Genomic DNA, 17,474 nt, shown 5'->3' with positions numbered 1-17,474 from the left:
TATTTTTTATTTATGATTTCTATCTCCTGGTATTGTTTTCTAAATTTTGTTGATTTGTCTTTCTGTGTTTTCTTATAGCTCACTGAGCTTCCTTAAAACAGTAATTTTGAATTATTTATCAGGAAATTATAGATCTCCATATCTTTCGGGTCAGTTACATGAAAATAATTGTGTTTCTTGATTTTTTTATTTCATTCCTTAAGAATTTGCATTGCTGTCCAGATTTGAAGAAGCAGTGACCTTTGGGGGAAAAAAATATTTACCTGCCAGCCACTAGGGATTCAGAGGCTTTCCCAGGCCTTTTCTATGGGAGCGTCTGTCCACATTTCTTATAACTTTGGGAAGAAGGGGAGGTTTTTAAGATTAAGGTTCTTAAGATTCTTTAAAAATAAAAAATAAAATTGATTGTAGAGAGAGGAAGGGAGAGGGTGAGAGAGATAGAAACATCAATGATGAGAGAGAATCATCGATCGCTGCCTCCTGCACACCTCCTACTGGGAATTGAGCCTGCAACCCTGGGCATGTGCCCCAACAGGGAATCAAACCATGACCTCCTGGTTCATAGGTCAATGCTCAATCACTGAGCCGGATGGTTCAGGTGCTGACAGTCTCTCATTTGCTTTCTTTTGGAGGGTGCTAACTGTTCAAGTCTGTGTGCTTTTTTCAAACCTGTACAGTGAGGCCAGCTTTTTGTGTGAACTCACTAGTCATCTGCAAAGACTTGCACTCACAGGCAATGGTGTGTGTGTGTGTGTGTGTGTGTGTGTGTGTGTATGTGGTGTATATAGCATTGGGTCTTGTTTTTTGATCCACTCTGACAATCTTGTCTTTTAATTGGTATGTTTAAAACATTGACATTCAAAATAATTATTGCATATTGGATTAATATCTGTTATATTTGTTACTGCTTTTTATTTGTTGCCTTTGTTTCTATTTTTTGTCTTCCATTCTTTTTCTGCTTCTTGTGGTTTTAATTGAGCATTTTATGATTCAATTTTTCTCTCCTTTCTTAGCAAATTAATTATACTTTTCTAAACACCATTTTAGTGGTTGCCTTAGTGTTTGCAATGTACATTTACAACTAATATAAATCCACTTTCAAATAACACCATACCATTTCATGGGTAGTGTAGTACCTAGTAAAACAAAAGAATTCTAATTTCTCCTTCTTGTCTTTTGTATCATTTCTGTCACTCACTTCACTTATATATAGCATACATAAACATATATACATTACATACACAAGATATATAAAAAATTGAATACATTGTTGGTATTAATATGGACAAATTGTTATTTTTTTTTTGAGAAATTAAGAATTAGAAAAAGAAAAGTTTTTATTTTACCTTTATTTAGTTCTTCTTGATGGTCTTACTTTTTCTTAGATATAGATCCAAATTTCTGACCTATATCATTGTCTCTCTCTCTAAAGAACTTCTTTTAACATTCTTTGCAAGGCAGGTGTGCTGGCAACAAAGTCCTTCAATTTTTGTTTATCTGAAAAAGTTTTTATTTCTCTTTCACTTTTGAAAGATAATTTTTCAGGGTACAGAATTCTAGGTTGCTGGCTTTTTTCTTCCTCTCAACACTTTAAGTATCTTACTTCATTGTCTTCTTGCTTGCATAGTTTTTGAGGAGAAAGCAAATGTAATTCTTATCTTTGTTCCTCTATCATTGACCTGTTTTTTCCTCTGGTTTCTTGCAGGTCAGGATTTTTTCTTATCTTTGATTTTTCTGTAGTTTGACTTGTTTTATGGCTAGGTGTAGTTTTTTGGTATTAATCTGAGCTTCCTGGATCTGTAGTTTGGTGCCTGGCATTACTTTGCTGAAATTCTCAGTTATTATGGTATCAAATATTTCTGTTGTTCTTTTCTCTCATGTTTCTTGTGTCCCTGTTATGGTTATGTTTTCTAGTTGTTCCACAGTCCTTGAATATTCTGTGTGTGTTTTTTCAGTCTTTGTTGTCTTTGCTTTTCAGTTTTTGAATTCATGTTCTACCAGAGGGAGAAATTTACATTCTATTGGAGGGAGATAAATAATAATCAAAATAAATAAATATAATAAAGTGTGTCAGAAGGTGGTAAGTATTATGGAGAACAATAAAGCAGAGAAGGGGAAGGGTTATGAGACTTTTGTGTATGTGTGTGTGTTGGGGGTGGGGAGGTTGTTATTATAAACAGGGTTGTCAGCTAAAGGGGTTGCTAAGATGACACCTGAAGGAGGCGATGGAATGAGCCATATGGCTAGCCTGGAAAAGATGTTCCAGGCAGAGAGGACAGCCAGAGGAAAGGCCCTGTGGTGGCAGTATGCTTGGTGCATTGGAAAATGGACTGGTGGCCAATATGTCTGAAGGGGAGTGAGGGAAATGAAGAGTAATAAGACAGGAGGTCAGTGAGGGTAGAGGAATCTGGGATGGGGGCTGGAAAGGGGTTGCATTAGGTGAGCCCATGAGGTCATGTTTGAGGAACAGTGAGGAGGACAGTGACAATGGAGCAGAACACCCTCAGGGGAGAGCAGGGAGAGGGGTGAAAGCAAAGGGGCAGGCAGGAGCCTAGGGATAAATGGCCTTGCAGACCATGCCAAGGACTTTGGATTTTATTCAAAATGTGATGGGAAGCCTTTGGAAGGCTTTAGCGGTGAAGTGATATAATCAGGGTGACAGGTTGATAGAATCCCTCTGGCCACTGTGTTGAGAAAAGCCTGAAAGGGATCATAGGTCGAAACAGTGAGCCTGGTCTGGAGGCTGCTGCCATCATTAGGCAACAGAGAGTGATGGCACGGCCTAGAGCTGTGGCAGTGGAGGGGCAAGAAATGCAGATTCCAGATCTATTTTGAAGGCAGAACCCATAGGAACCACTGACAAGCCATTCATTTCAGTTCTGTTTGTTACACCAAAGTTTGGAAGCAACCCGAACATTCAACTGTAGGAGATGAGCGATTACTGCTTACAAAAGGACAAGGAAGCGCTTTGTGTATTGGTACAGGATGATTTTCAAGATACACAGTATGAAATGAGAAAAGCAAAGTGCAGAGCAGGGTACGTATATGGTATGTTACTATTTGTGTGAGTAAAATAAAGCAAAAACAAACACACATGCACATTCACAGTCTTTGGATGTTCTGTTCTATCTCTCCCCCTCCCACCCCCCAGTCTTTGCTTTTTAGTTTCTGAATTTATGTTCTATTAGAGGGAGGTGAACAATAAACAAAATAAATACATAAAATATTGTGGAAAGTGTCACGGAGAACAACGGAGCGGAGAAGGGGTGGACTGTAAGAGTTATGTGTGTGGCTCCTATAGGCATTGTGAGACATCTTTATGAGAGAGCGACAGTAAGGCCAGGAAGGCCCAGTTATCATTGACATGAGAGCCAAATGACCAGAATTTGGAACTTTGGTCCGTGAGCACAGCATGGGGTGGATTGCCACTCTTTGCACATTGGGATTACAAGGCAGTGACATTTTCATAATCTATCTTTCAGGTGAAGAGAAAAAGCCAGGGCTGCCCCCTCTAAGTCCCCCAATTCAGCTTCCTCTGTAGCCCTTCCCACCTCTCCCTTCCCATGCCCCCTAGAAAATAAAACAAACACCACCAAGCTTGTTTTCTCCATTCCTCTTTATTGAACTCTGCAGACTTCATTAAGGGACCATTTGCTTAGAAATTCTTAAACATTTGGACATATTTTACAAGACAGGACAGCAGGTGAAGGTCACAATTTCGTCTCATCACATGCATAAAAAGAAACTGGATTGTTTGTTGTTTGGTTTCCTCATGAGTGTGTGTGTGTGTGTGTGTGTGTGTGTGTATAATGCTCATTTCACTTTTACAGGAAGGACTAGAGACGTCAACTGACCAGAGATGAACAGGACCCAAGAACACAACCCCAGAAAAAAGCATCTAAGGACATTGGTCATTTATGGCTAATGTGATTGGCTTGTCCCCCATCGTGGGTGGGGCGATCAGAATGGCTTTGCTGGCATAAAAGCCTCAACCTCACACGGTTTCTGGGAGAGACAGAGGGTCTTAGCGAATGGATCGGGCACATGCTGCCATGGGGGCATTGGGGCTCAGAACAAAGGAAATCCCTTGGCTCTAAAAGCTGGAGGAAAGGCTGGCCTTCTCTTCCAGCTGGACTCCCATGGCTCAGGGAATGCAATCCAGTTTCCAGATGTCAGCTCCCACAGTCCTGCCCCTAGCAAGTCCAGGACCCTTGGCTTTGCCATTGGAAAATCTATGGGCTATGTGTGAGCTGAATTAGAGCATGGGGTTGAAAATGCAGAGTAGGAGAGTAAGAAAGGAGGGTGGGGCTGCCCCAAACGAAAAGGCCAAGGTCCTTAGGCCAGACAAGTGTCCAATTTGGACATCATCTTGGTCCCCAATTGAGTCAAAGAACAGATGCTGTTGGTGGGGCTGTTGCAGGTTTTAATGGGAGGGGCCTCCCATTTCTCCTTCTTTCCCAGTTAGTACTACCTCCAGCCAGGTAAGAACTAACAAGCTCCTCTTTTCACTCACACATTCGCTCATCATTCATTCACTCAGAAGTTAATCATTTACACATTTACTCACTCAAACACACAGGTTGAGTGACCACTATGTGCCAAGGGCATACCTTGGGGGATTACCCTGAGTTCCTGGTGCAGAAAATGGTGTTCCCAGCTCTTGACCTTGGCTTAAAGCCAGGATAGGTCTGGGGAGCAAAAGGCCAGCTGCCAGCTGAGCAGCTGCTGATGTTCCTCTTCCCCACCTAGCAGGCACACCAAGCTCAGAGGTCAAGGTCATCTAAGAGAGAGAGCCCAACGCCCTAGTAAAGACCAGGAGAGGTCCAAATCTCTTGAGCAGCTTCTCCTGTGCTTCCTGCCTGGTTTTCCAAACCTGGATCAGCTCAGGGAGGCAAGTAGGGTGGGGAGATGCATGCATAACTCTTGAGAGCGTCCTAATGGGACAGAATTGGGAGTTTCCCTCCTTTTTTCAGGACTGTAATGTCATTGCAGACATTGACTTAGTTATTCCTCAAGACAGAGCCTCAGAGCGGGATCTTAGAAATTAGCAGCTGCTCGGTCTATCCGTTCAAGCATATCCTGCCTAATCTGGTGACAAAACAACCTGAGGCTGCCTGCACTGGGGGTCACCAGAGGATGAAGCTCCACCTCCTCCAGACTCACCAAATATAAATTAAGGGGGACTTGCAAGCCTCTTTGTCCAATGCTCTCCTTGAGGAATGCAGAATCCAGACATTGGGAAGGGGCTACAGATGTGGGAGATGGCCTTTTGCCTGGAGGCAGCAGAAGCCTTGTTTTGCTGTAAAACTGGGGTATAGGCGCCTGTTTTGGCCCTTCTGGATTTAACTTCATTAGGTGGGGACTTTCAAAAGATTTGAATAGGCTTGACTGGGGGTGGTGAACACACAATAAAATATGCAGATGATGTATTATAGAATTATACACCTAAAACCTATATGATTTTATTAAGTGTGTCACCCCAATAAAGTCAATGAAAAAGAAAACAAAAAACCCTAAAGGATTTGAATGGGATTTCCTGTTTTATTTGCCAGGGGGGAAAAAAAGCCCTTTTGGAATAGTGCCATTTGCCATTGCCTGGGCTGTTTGTTCATTAGACAGGTGGCTAGTGGGTAAAAGATAATTGTGTCTTTTGTACCGAAATCCTCAGGTCTCTGAGGGCATAGTCTGGGCAGAAGGGCTGAAGTACCGCGAGGCAGCCAGCCAGGGATGAGGTTGCTTTTTGGTTGGCCTGGGGGATGGTACCATGAGTATTATCCCACCCTGGGTAGTTCCTGCTAGGGCACTGGGGATGGGTTGGATGGTGATCAAGAGGATCATTGAAATTGTCCAAGATACGGAGCGTGGGGAACAGGGTATCCTGTGCCACCCAGAACTCCCTCTGAGAGCTCCAAATTCCAACATCTGAGTTCCTGTTAACAGTGCTCCTTGCCTTTGCCTTGGTGGCTTGAGTCTGTTCCCAGATGTTCAAACCACCAACCATCAACCACCTACACACACACACACACACACACACACACACACACACACCAGGAAACAGAGAGAGAGAGAGGGAGAAAGAGAATTTCCCTGGTTGTTTAGTCCAGTTGCTGTGCAATGCTAGGGTCCCTCTGCAATATGCATTTTGTACACCATCTAGCCTCTCTTTAAACACCGTGTTGTCACAGAGGTCATTACCCAACAGGGCACTTGAGTTCCATGGTTAGGCAGCCCCACCTACTAGAAGTGCTTTCTGACTTTGAGCTGAAATCAACCACTCTGTCCTTCTCATGCAAGAGAACATTTCAATGACCCACATGCAGCCATCCTGAAGGCAGGTAATTTCTTGTCCAGGCGAACTGCCCCACTCCACCCATCCTGGCCAGCCTTTAGATCTCTTCAGAATCTTTGCAGGGAGGAATGGAGAGTTAGAGGTGAAGATGAGAGCTGCTCTATTAACAGAGCCCCTTCCAAATCCATTTATTCAAGTTGGAATTTTGGGGCACTCCCAAGAAATTCCAGGTTAAGACAAAATCCGGGATAGTGAATGGATACCCAAACTATGCAACCTCTTCCTACATGAAAACAGCCATAAGCAAGGGTGTTTGCTTATCCAGGCATCAGACCTAGCACATTATTGGGAAAAACAACTTTGTTCCTGTGAAGAAGTTTTAACAAATCTCATCTGTTTTGTTGGGCTTTGGTTCAAATCAGGCTACCAGGAATTTGGGGAGGGGGTGGGAAAATTTTGATTAGGGTCTTGGTCCAAAAGAATAGATTCCTACTTGGATTCGTTTCCTCTTGGGGTCGTTCTAAAGGGAATCATTCGCTGCCATTTGGGGGTCCTGATTGGGCTCAGATTTCTATTTGGGTGGAGGTGAGAGCCCTGAAGCTGACAGTGAGGTGGTAGTAGTGGTGGGGTGGTGGGGATATAAAAATCTAAATGATTGCAAACTGGAGACAATCTGAGCTTTCTTCTTCCTGCATGAGTTGATGGATGGAAAAAAAATCACTTTTTTTTGCTGAAGATCCTGCTTCGTGAGCTGTCCTCTGCCAACCCAATGCTGGAAGCCACCTGGTGGAATTAATTATCAGGACAGTCCAGATAATTAGTTGAGTGGAATCTGACTTTGCCAGCAATCCCTGGTTCTCCGGAGCCAGCAGCTGGAAAGGGAAGGGGAGATGAGATGGCAGATTCTGGGGAGACGTCTTCTTGGGGTTTGGCTGCAAGCCTGTCTGGCCACTGTTTGCTGTTGAGGCTGCTGGCAATGGGCTGAGAAGAACTGATAAGAAATTGATGAGATCTAAAGCCCAGCATGTTCTCCGATGTTCTCAAGAACCAGAAAATGCTCTGTCCTTCGGATGCAATTGATGTTGTGGGGAGCAGGGCACTGGACAAGGCAGCAGGCCAGCCAGGAGGGGCCTGGGTGTGTTCTGGGTCTCAGAAATGCCAGTGGGAAGTTTGCTTACGTGAGATTTTTGGTTCTGAAATCTTTGGGGATGAGAAGACTCAGTCCCCTCAGATCCCCAAAGGTGTGTAGGAATCAGCCTAACCAGCCCACATCCCATCCTGATTTTGAGGGTCATCTGCTCTCAATCGTGCATCTGTGCCCTGGGTTCTTAAGAACAACGAATAGGAGAAACACACAGACAGAATGAAGACAGGAATAGTGTCAACAGATTCCAGGCCTCGTGCCAGGAAAGGCCTGCATGAGGAAGTCAGACCCTAAAATCTGTCCCCACCCCCAGAAAATCAGAATCGAAAGGAAGAAAAGAAAAAGCAGTCCTAGGGACAATGGGAGTCAATGAAAAAAGGCCAGAAGATATCAGCTATGATAACGACTAGCCACAAACCTCCAAAAATGCTATTCTATATTACAAACGAAATTAGACTCCATGGCCCTATTATAGATTTGCTAAAAGGACATACATTTATCTGGACCAAAAAATAGACTACTCTGAGATGCATGGACAACCTGTGATGTAGCCCTACACGTCAGATACTTCTAGAGCCAGAGAAGTGGCAACAGAAAATGCAGAGGCAACTTATTTCTGGGTGTAGCCAGGCTGCTTTGGGTCATGCTGGCCTAGGGGAAGCATTCGGATGCCGTCATACAGGCCGAGAGAGGCGAGGAACGTGTAGCTCAGGGCTGGCGGCTCTCCGCTGTCCTGCTGGGGCTCCGGCGAGCCCCTTCTTCCTCCTACCAGCTTCGCAGCCACAGAAAAAGTCCTTCCCCAAAGAATCTCAGAGGCGTTTCACCGTGTTCTCATTGGATCCAAAGTTCCTTGATTGGAGGCTGAAGCCTGGGACTAGTTGCTAGAGAAACAAGGAAAGGAGAGAACTAGAGACCTGGCTTTCGTGACCCTTGTCCATGGTGAATTTTGACTTTCCCCTTGCCCATGGATTAGACACTCCAGTTGTGACTTGGAGCAAGACAGAAATATACAATAGTTACAAACATCCACAATACATTACAGCTTTACTTAAAGGAATCCTGTCCTATGTGGTTTTTTTTTCTCTCCTTAGAAAGGTGGGTCTTTTTAGGAGAAGGGGCAGAAATGAGGCTACGGTGACCAAGACACAGTGGAAGGCAGGTTGGGAATCAGGTTGAAGCCGTCTGTATTGCCAGCGATTCTCAGGGACAAGCCAGGTGGATTGAAAGGAAATGGCCTCCTCAGGATATTGGCCTCCCACCCCCAACCCGCCTTCCCTGCCATCTCATTCTTCGTTCTTGATCCCCAGTGCCTTTAAAAAAAAGGGGGCTTCCCGGGACAAATGTTCTCTCCTCCTTTTTCTTTCCCCATTTAAGTGTGCTTAAGATAAAATTCCTAAAGAAGGCACTGAGAAATCTACTGCACCAAAGTCCTGCTGTTTTTCTTTACCCAAAGAGGAAAAGAGGCTGCCCACCCCCTCCCCCTGGTCGCAGACCGTCCCCTGTGTGACTGGGAGCCACAGCTTCCTGGTCCCTAGCCCTTTCTGATAACGGTGGAAGTTGGAAGTCAAGTTCAGTTGGGTTCTAGAGAAGTTTCGTTGAGTTCGCCAAAAGGACCAGGCTTCCATCCACCCCCAGCCCCCAGTTTCATTTATTTGGGTTGATTGATTTTCTCCCAGCTTTCATTGGCTCAGGAGTGGGTGCGATTTGGACCACCAAGGTAAGGTGGTAACCTGCTTCCAAAACTACTGCTTTCCTGTCCTCCATCCACATCTTCTCAGTGGAGACTCTCAGGTAGATTTCCCAGTGCACGTACACAGGTTCAGGTAGAATGTACACATATTAAAAATTTCCGTATGCTCCTTTCTGGCAGGTGGGGGCCTGGGTAAACTCACAGCACTTTATTTGAATAGGGCCCAGGGTAAAAGCTATATATACCCCCATGATACATACGCAAAAGGAAAAAAACAAAACAGAGCACAATACTTTCTAAGCATAGTATATGCTGAGTTTCAATTATTTTGTTTCTATAAGAACTCTATAGGACTCTGGCTGTTCAGCCTGAAAAGGTAGGTTCTTCATGATACTTCTGAATTCGTCCTTCAAAAGTGACTCCATAAAATGCTACTTTGAGATCAGACAAAACACACGAGGAAGGAAGGGCTAGTTCCTGCATGACCACACAAGGCAGAAAGGGCCTTTGGTTACAAGGAGAGTTGCACCAATTGGTTATTAGTATTTTTTTTTAATAAAAAAAAAAAAAGGAAGAAAGAATTTCCAATCTGAACACTTGTCGTCTGCTTCCACCAACAAATGAAATGCCTTGGTTTGAAGAAGGGGTGGTAAGTTCCTTCCCACTATATATGGCTATATTTAAACATGTTCACTTTCCTGATATGTAAAATAGACTATATCATTATTATTATTATTATTAATTTTTACAGATAGCATCAGCTCTAAAAATATCTGAATCAGAAATCACAACTATTTACTTTTATCAAAAAGCATTTGTTTGTTTTCCCTGAATTTTCACATTTGTGCTGATGGCGGACATAGATGGTGATGAAAACAAAGAAGAGACACGTGAGATGGTCCAGGGAGGACTGCTCCAGGGCCGTTCCTCAACAGGCCTCCAGCCCACACGGAGAGCTCAGCAAAGCCCCCTGGGAGCGCTGCTGCTGCTTCTCGCTGGTGTATCGCCAGCACAGGATGACCTCATTCTCTCTTTGTCCCTTTGCGTTTGCTGCCAGAGAACTCGGAAGATACTTTGGAAGAGTCAAGATACTCTGGCACGCATTTTCTTTGTCAATGCAGCAACGAACAGGACTGTCCCCTCCTGGAGAGATCCACAGTCCTTGGAGATGCTGAGAAGCAATGTGAACCAGGCGCGTATTCAGCAAAGAATACACATCGCATTAAGGGCAGTAGGATGACCCCATGCCATCGTATCTGTGACAGGCGGCCCAACCTCATGCCACTGTGAGGAGAGCAGGCAGGACGACTCTGTGATGTCTGTGTACAGACAGGTGGATCGTGCCATTGTAATAGCAGGCAGATCAATAACATCGTATGAAGGACAGCTAAACAACACCACATTTCGTTCCATCCGGAAGACGCATGCCTGTTACAATTGATGATTGACAGATATATACTATTGTTTTTGGGACATCATCCATCAGAATTGTATTAAGAGAACAACATCAGTCCATTGCTTTGAAAACAGGCAGATCCATAACATGCTATCTTTACTGACAGATGGGCCCACAGCATGGCATCACGCTAACCGGTGGCTCAACCGTGTTACTGAACCAAGGCACAGCCAGCAACACCATGCTGTCAGACTGAACTCAAGTAGACCAATGTCAGTGCATCAAACTAGGACAGGAACACCAACACCAAGAAACACACTAGAACTTATTGCTTTTGTCTGTACTGGCTGCATTGATGGCTGCAGAAAGGAGAGCTGAGCTTTTAATACAGACAGTGACACTGAAAACACACCCACAGCTGGTTGACAAGAAAACACCCCATGCCCAACTGTCTACTGTCTTCTTCTGAGATGCGCCTGGTTTCTATACACATGACTTTATGAGAAGCCCCACTCAAGGGCCAGGTACCCTTCTTTGCAATAGGGCTGAGGGGAAGCTTCAGAGGGGCAGGAAGGCGCCTGCAGACTTTGACATGGCAGACAGCAATACCAGCACAATATCACCCACGGTGGTGGGACACAAGCATACAGCAACAACCCAACCAGAGTCCCAAAAAGTGGCCCATGGGAAATAGTGCTTCTTTTAAAGTGCAAGATGGTGATGCCATCCCTGGTAGAACCTATTTTTGAAAAACATAAAGTGCTTTTTATTTTAATTTTTTAAAAAACTTGAATACCACAGGAAACAAAAAAAGCATTTCTATTATAGTAGATGCTTTCCCTGCCGCAGCAGGAAGTATTCAAAAGTCTGAACAGGGCATTTCATTTGGGGACTCCCCCTCCCGCCCCTTTATTGTTGCAGGTTAAAAAAAAATCATTTTATTCTGTTATCCAGTAGCATACAGTCTCTTTGAATAAGCTATTCTTTTGCATATTTGACACTTGCATATCTTTTGAGCCTACACTAGTGATGTACAGAAAATGCTTTCCTTCTACAACCCTAAAGCAATGCTCAGAGTTCATACTGTTGGCTGAGTGCCTGCCTCCTGAGCCCTTCCCAGATAGCCAGGGGGCAATTAGAATGGAGTACAAGTGGTACAACTCACCCTGATGAAATCTCAAAATAAAATCTCAAGTACTATGAAATACCGAAGTCAATGAAGACATTTGAGTATGGGTTTTGCGCTGGGATTGTGGCTTATGGTGCAGAGATTTCTCCATGACACAAGCATTCTCTGTAGCCTTCTAACAGTGGGATCCATCCAGGAGGTGATGGACAGGGGTTCCTAGAGGTGGCCAGGCAACACCCAATACCAAATTAGTCAACTCACTTTTTCAATATCAGCCACGTGTTCCAGCATCCTTCTCCAGCCAAGGCCAGGAGGGATCAGAGACGTTGCTTTCAGAGGCTGATGGATGGCCATGAGAGAAGAATGGGGGGTAGGTGGCCTTGGTTATGTCTAGAATGTGGTAGTGGTGGCTGTGAGTTCTGCTCATGTCATCTCCCAAAGAGGGCAGTGGAGTTGTTACAAGGAGGTGCCATAGTCTATGGCTTGGCCAACTTCATTCCAATAGACCTGCTGTGACTCTCAAGGTATTAGGGAACTTTCTCTGGAGTCTCTCGTCTTTCTGGGGACTTTGCAGAGCCTTTCTGCTTCAGAGTTCATGCAGAAAAGCTATGTGGCAGGTAAGCTGAGCAGCACTCCTCTTTGGATCTCACTACAAGTCTCTCCTCCACGTGGGGTAGTTCAGATGCTCTGATCCCGTGTGCTTCCATGGGCTCCTCCCCCAGGCAACACCCGAACATCGGGGGAGATATGGTTCTCAAGTTTGTACTTTTCCTGACCACTTGGGGCTTTTCCAGTCAATGCTTCTGTAGGGTAAATACAGTTCTGCCTTAAGAACTTAGGAGAGGTGGGTAAGGGGGAACTTTCAAAGTGGTTCTTCTCTGATCTTGTCCCAACACTGAACTTGGGACTGGTACTCCCATGGAGGCTCTTGGGAGGGCTAGAGTCCACACTGTACAGCACCTGTCCCTCATCATCTGTGTCTGCATCAATGTACTGGTGGATACCTGCTTCGAAGTTGAATGCTATTGCTGTGTGTTTCTCGGGCGACCGGGCGGGTGTCCTAGCACTTGCTGTGGTGTAGATGGAGGACTCTGGACTCAGCACGGGCCTGTCCAAGAGGGTGACACACTCCAGCCCAGCGACAGCAGCTGCAGCAGCCCCCCGGGTCCTTAGAGGGTCATGGTACATCCCCAGTACAGGGACTAATGGACTGGGTTCACCCTCCATGAAGTTAACTTTAAGTGCTCGGAGCTTCAAGGGGTTGTTGGTCTTCATGGTACTCTTGGGGCTCTCAATGAGGAAAGTAGAGTGATGACTGGCATCAGGGGTGGGGTTGGCCTCCACAAACCTACTACCACTGGCACCCAGAGCTCCCTGCCAGCCCATCTCTGAGACCAAGCTGCCTCCAGTCTTGCTGGGGAGTGACATCAAAGGGCTGTGGGAGAATCTGGTGGCTTCAGGGAAGTCTGTGGCACAGCTAATGAAGCTATCAATACTCGACATGCTCCTCATGTCTATCACGCCTTCTGTACGAGGGGGCAGAGGAGCTATGGGGCTGGGGATACTCTCCATTTCAAGTTCTTCCTTTGGTTTGCTGTGTGTTGCTGACTGCTTGGTATTGAGGATGGGCTGAGATTGGGTCTTGGCCATCTTATTATACATGTCTTCCAACTGCTGGACATTCAGGTGTTGAGGACTAGAAGATGATCTGGCCTTCTCAGGGGATCCTTGCTCCTTGGTTTCAAAGGACTTACTCGAACTAGTTTCAGATAGTGTCCTCTTTGTCCATTTCCATTTGTTGGGTGACAAGTGGTTATCTTGTACTTTGTCCTTATTCTCTCCATTCTTCTCAACCACGATGTCCATTATCTCGATGCTCCGGGCAAAAGCATCTTTCATGTTCATGGACACAATGCTGCCATTCCTCTTGGCTCTCTCCAGAGCCTCTCTACGCTTGATTGCTTTCTCCTGCCTCTTCTGCTCCTTGTAGAACTCAGAGAAGTTGTTGACAATGATGGGGATGGGAAGAGCAATCACCAGGACCCCTGCGATGCAGCAGAGCCCCCCCACAATTTTCCCCAGGAGAGTCTTAGGGTAGATGTCTCCATAGCCAACAGTAGTCATGGTAATAGTAGCCCACCAGAAAGAGGCTGGGATGCTTTTGAACTTGGTGTCCTCCTCATCTTTCTCCGCAAAGAAGACAAGGCTGGAGAAGATCATGATGCCCATGGCGAGGAAGAGAATGAGCAAACCCAGCTCATTGTAGCTCCGCCGCAGGGTGAAGCCCAAGGACTGGAGGCCAGTGGAGTGGCGCGCGAGCTTCAGGATGCGGAGGATACGCATGATGCGGAAGATCTGAACCACGCGGCGAACATTCTGGAACTGAAGCACACTCTTGTTCGATTCAGTGAGGAAGATGGTAACGTAGTACGGCAGGATGGCCAACAAGTCAATGGCGTTGAGCGGACCCTTGAAGAATTTCCACTTCTTGGGCGAGGAGAGGAACCGCAGCAGGTACTCCATGGTGAACCACGCGATGCACACGGCCTCTACGTGCGCCAGCTGGGGGTTGTCCGTGGACTGGCCAAACTCGTCAACGCCCTGCAGCTCGGGCAGCGTGTTGAGCGACAGGGCAATGGTGGAGAGGACGATGAACATGATGGAAATTATGGCAAGGATCTGTGAGGAGAAGAGAGTGGGATTTAGTTATCAACCACCAAGAGATGATCACTCTAATACCCTGAGTCTGCGGAGTGCTCCTCGACATTCAGGAGCATTTCCCATTTCACATGTCACTAGTCATTTTATAACTGGGTGGTTGAGCTAAAAAAGATGATTTATTCAAGTCCATTTATTGTACAGATGTAGAAACTGTCTGGGAGAATTGAAATGGTTTAAAGCTAATTATCTAGCCCAGGGGTTGGCAATTTTTTTTTCTACGAAGGGCCTGATAATAAATATTTTAGGCCTTGAAGTCTGTGAATTCTTTGTTGCAACTACTCAACTCTGCAGTGGAAGCATGGAGGCAGCCTTAGATAATACATAAATGAACACGTGTAGATGTGTTTCAATAAAACTATTGACAAAAAGAGGCAGTGAGCCAAAACTGGTTTGGCTCAGTGGATAGAGCGTCTGTCTGCGGACCGAAGAGTCCCAGGTTCAATTTCAGTCAAGGGCATGTATACTGGTTGGGTGCACATTCCTGGTAGGGGGTGTGCAGGAGGCAGCTGGTCAATGTTTCTCCCTCTCTGTAAAAAATCAATAAAATATATATATTTTTAAAAAGAGGCAGGGAACTGAATTGGACTTGTGGGCCATCGCTTGCTGACTGGTGAGCTAGAACAGTGGTTTGCCAATACTATGGGGTGGGGCTGTTTTCACATGAGCCTAATGATAATAACAATAGTTACCCCTTACTGAGTGTTCATTGTATGCTGGGCACTGTGTTTAGCACTTCCCATGCAATACCTTATTTCATTCTCACAAAAACCCCAGTAAGTGTTCTGTCTCTGGAGCCAGGACTTTCACCGCGCCAGTCTGACCCCAGAGCATGAGCTCCTGAGGCTGAGTTAGAAATCAGATGAAACTATAGACTCTTTTGCTACACACAGTCATCTGATTTTGCAGGCCATTTCCAGGGGGCATGGACATCTCGGATCCATGTTATTAATTCCCAATTGGGACTATGAACTTTTTTCTTTTTTAAATATAATTTATTGATTTTTTTACAGAGAGGAAGGGAGAGAGATAGAGAGTTAGAAACGTCGATGAGAGAGAAACATTGACCAGCTGCCTCTTGCACACCCCCTTCCGGGGATGTGCCCACAACCAATGTACATGCCCTTGACCGGAATCGAACCCGAGACCCCTTAGTCCGCAGACCGTCGCTCCACCACTGAGCCAAACCGGTTTTGGCGAACTTTTTTTTTTTTTTTTTTTAAATATATTTAATTGATTTCTTACAGAGAGGAAGGGAGAGGGATAGAGAGCTAGAAACATCAATGAGAGAGAGACATCGATCAGCTGCCTCCTGCACACCCCCTACTGGGGATGTGCCCGCAACCAATGTACATGCCCTTGACCGGAATCGAACCTGGGACCCTTCAGTCCGCAGACCGACGCTCTACCACTGAGCCAAACCGGTTTCGGCAGGGACTTTAAACTTTTTGAGGTTAAGGGTCAAGTCTTAATTATCTTTGAGCCCCCAAGAAGAGGTTTTGGCCCAGAGAAAGGACTTACTGGACATTTGTTGACACTAATGGAACCTAGGCCTGTCTATAGTTTATAAAGAAATGTAAGCAGATGTGACAAATTGCTCTCAGGGTCTTCTTCAAAACCACAAATCCAATCCCACCATCTCATCATTTCTCTGCTTACTAAATTTCCAGGACATTTCAGGAGCAAATCCAAAGCCTGTAAACTTGTCTATCAGCCCCTCCCCTCTGTCCTGTTCTCAGAGACTTGCCCCTCTCCTTCAACTGCCCCTGCGGAAGGGCTGGTCTGGTCACCATGCTTGTACAATTTGTTCCTGCCGCCCTAGCTGGTTTGGCTCAGTGGATAGAGATTTGGCCTGCAGACTAAAAGGTCCTGGGTTCGATTTCAGTCAAGGGCACATGCTAGGGTTGCAGGCTTGATCCCCAGTGAGGGCCGTGCAGGAGGCAGCCGATCAATGATTCTCATCATTAATGTTTCTATTTCTCTCTCCCTTTACCTTCCTCTCTTAAATCAATAAAAATATTAAACACACACACACACACACAAACAAAAAACAAAGAAAACAATTTGGTTCTGGCTGTTCCTGACTGGGATCAGCCATCCCACCATTGAAAATCTGAGCTCAGGGATCCAGGGGATGAATGGTGAGCCTGAGAATAAAGGGGAGGGGCAGAGAGAAGGAGCAGTGAGGACACAGGAGGTTGGAGAGAGGATGGAGAGGCCAGCAGTTAAGAGCTTGGGCTCTGGTGTCAGAATACTTTGGATTCAAGTCCCAACTCTACTATGTCCTTACCTTGAGCCAGTTATTTAACCTCGTGAAGCCTCGGTTTCCTCATCTGCAAAATGGGATGATAATAACAACATCTACCTCAGAGAGCTGCTGAGAAGATTAAACGTGTCAGCACATCCAGAACGCTAAGGACAGCTTCCAGCAGGACACAGCGAGTGTCTGAGAAGCGCCAGCTCTCCTCCTGGGGGAATATCTCAGCCCACCCTTCCTCTCAGCCCAGCCAGTCTTTGCTTCCTGCTCTTTAGGAACTGCCTCTGTATCCTGCACGGGAAAACCGTTGCTGTTTGGATGAGTGTGAGAGGCTTCTGTCCCCTGTAATGAATCCCCAACCAGGACATGGCTGCCAGGTCCCTCTGCGTTTGACTCCAACCCCTCTCTTTGGCCTCGCCTCCCACAGGTACTCAATCTCCTCGCCTGTCCCTAGCCACAGGCACCTCTTGGTCTATTCTGCACATCTGTGCTCTTCCTCTATGTCCAGTGAACTGCAATCCATCTTTTAAAACCCATCCATGTGTCCTGTACCCTCCCCTCAGAAGTCACCCTACATTCCCCAGGCAGGCTGGCCACTCTGTCCTCTGGACTCCTCTATTATTTGTCAGCTCTTGGGGTACATATCACACGTATCCTGTTAACCGGGGGGATGTGTGCATCCATCACTGCCCAGTATCTGGAGCTTTTGGGGGGACAGGGATTGGTTCTGAGACTTAACTCCGCACACCCAGCACCTAGCCCAGGGCATGACACCAGCGGGCACTCCCAAGTGTTTGTCCGCTGCTGCTCAAGGTCACAGAGCTACAAGTAGAAGGGCCAGGATCACATTC

At 45.8% G+C, this 17,474-nt stretch overlaps 1 protein-coding gene across 4 annotated transcripts in view; it reads right to left on the bottom strand.

The window, feature by feature from the left end:
• Window positions 1–17,474, bottom strand: part of KCNB1 (potassium voltage-gated channel subfamily B member 1) — a 118,401-nt gene that overhangs the window by 14,126 nt on the left and 86,801 nt on the right. The window contains exons 3-4 of one of the 4 annotated variants that reach the window (XR_014795269.1): window positions 11,910–14,327; window positions 3,599–8,314 (exon numbers count right to left, since the gene is read on the bottom strand). Coding sequence is in view for 1 of the 4 variants with exons in the window: in XM_084887089.1 (XP_084743215.1) it covers window positions 12,327–14,327 (2,001 nt within the window). In the remaining 3 variants the exon portion in view is untranslated. Of the gene's footprint in view, window positions 1–3,598; window positions 14,328–17,474 lie in introns of those variants that run through there. The other 3 variants (XR_014795270.1, XR_014795268.1, XM_084887089.1) reach the window with 3 other exon arrangements.

Source organism: Pipistrellus hanaki (genome assembly GCF_964339955.1).
Source record: "Pipistrellus hanaki genome assembly, chromosome: 6".
Taxonomy (NCBI): domain Eukaryota; kingdom Metazoa; phylum Chordata; class Mammalia; order Chiroptera; family Vespertilionidae; genus Pipistrellus; species Pipistrellus hanaki.
The sequence above is the reverse complement of the archived record's forward strand: the minus strand, read 5'-3'. Positions and strand labels throughout refer to the sequence as shown.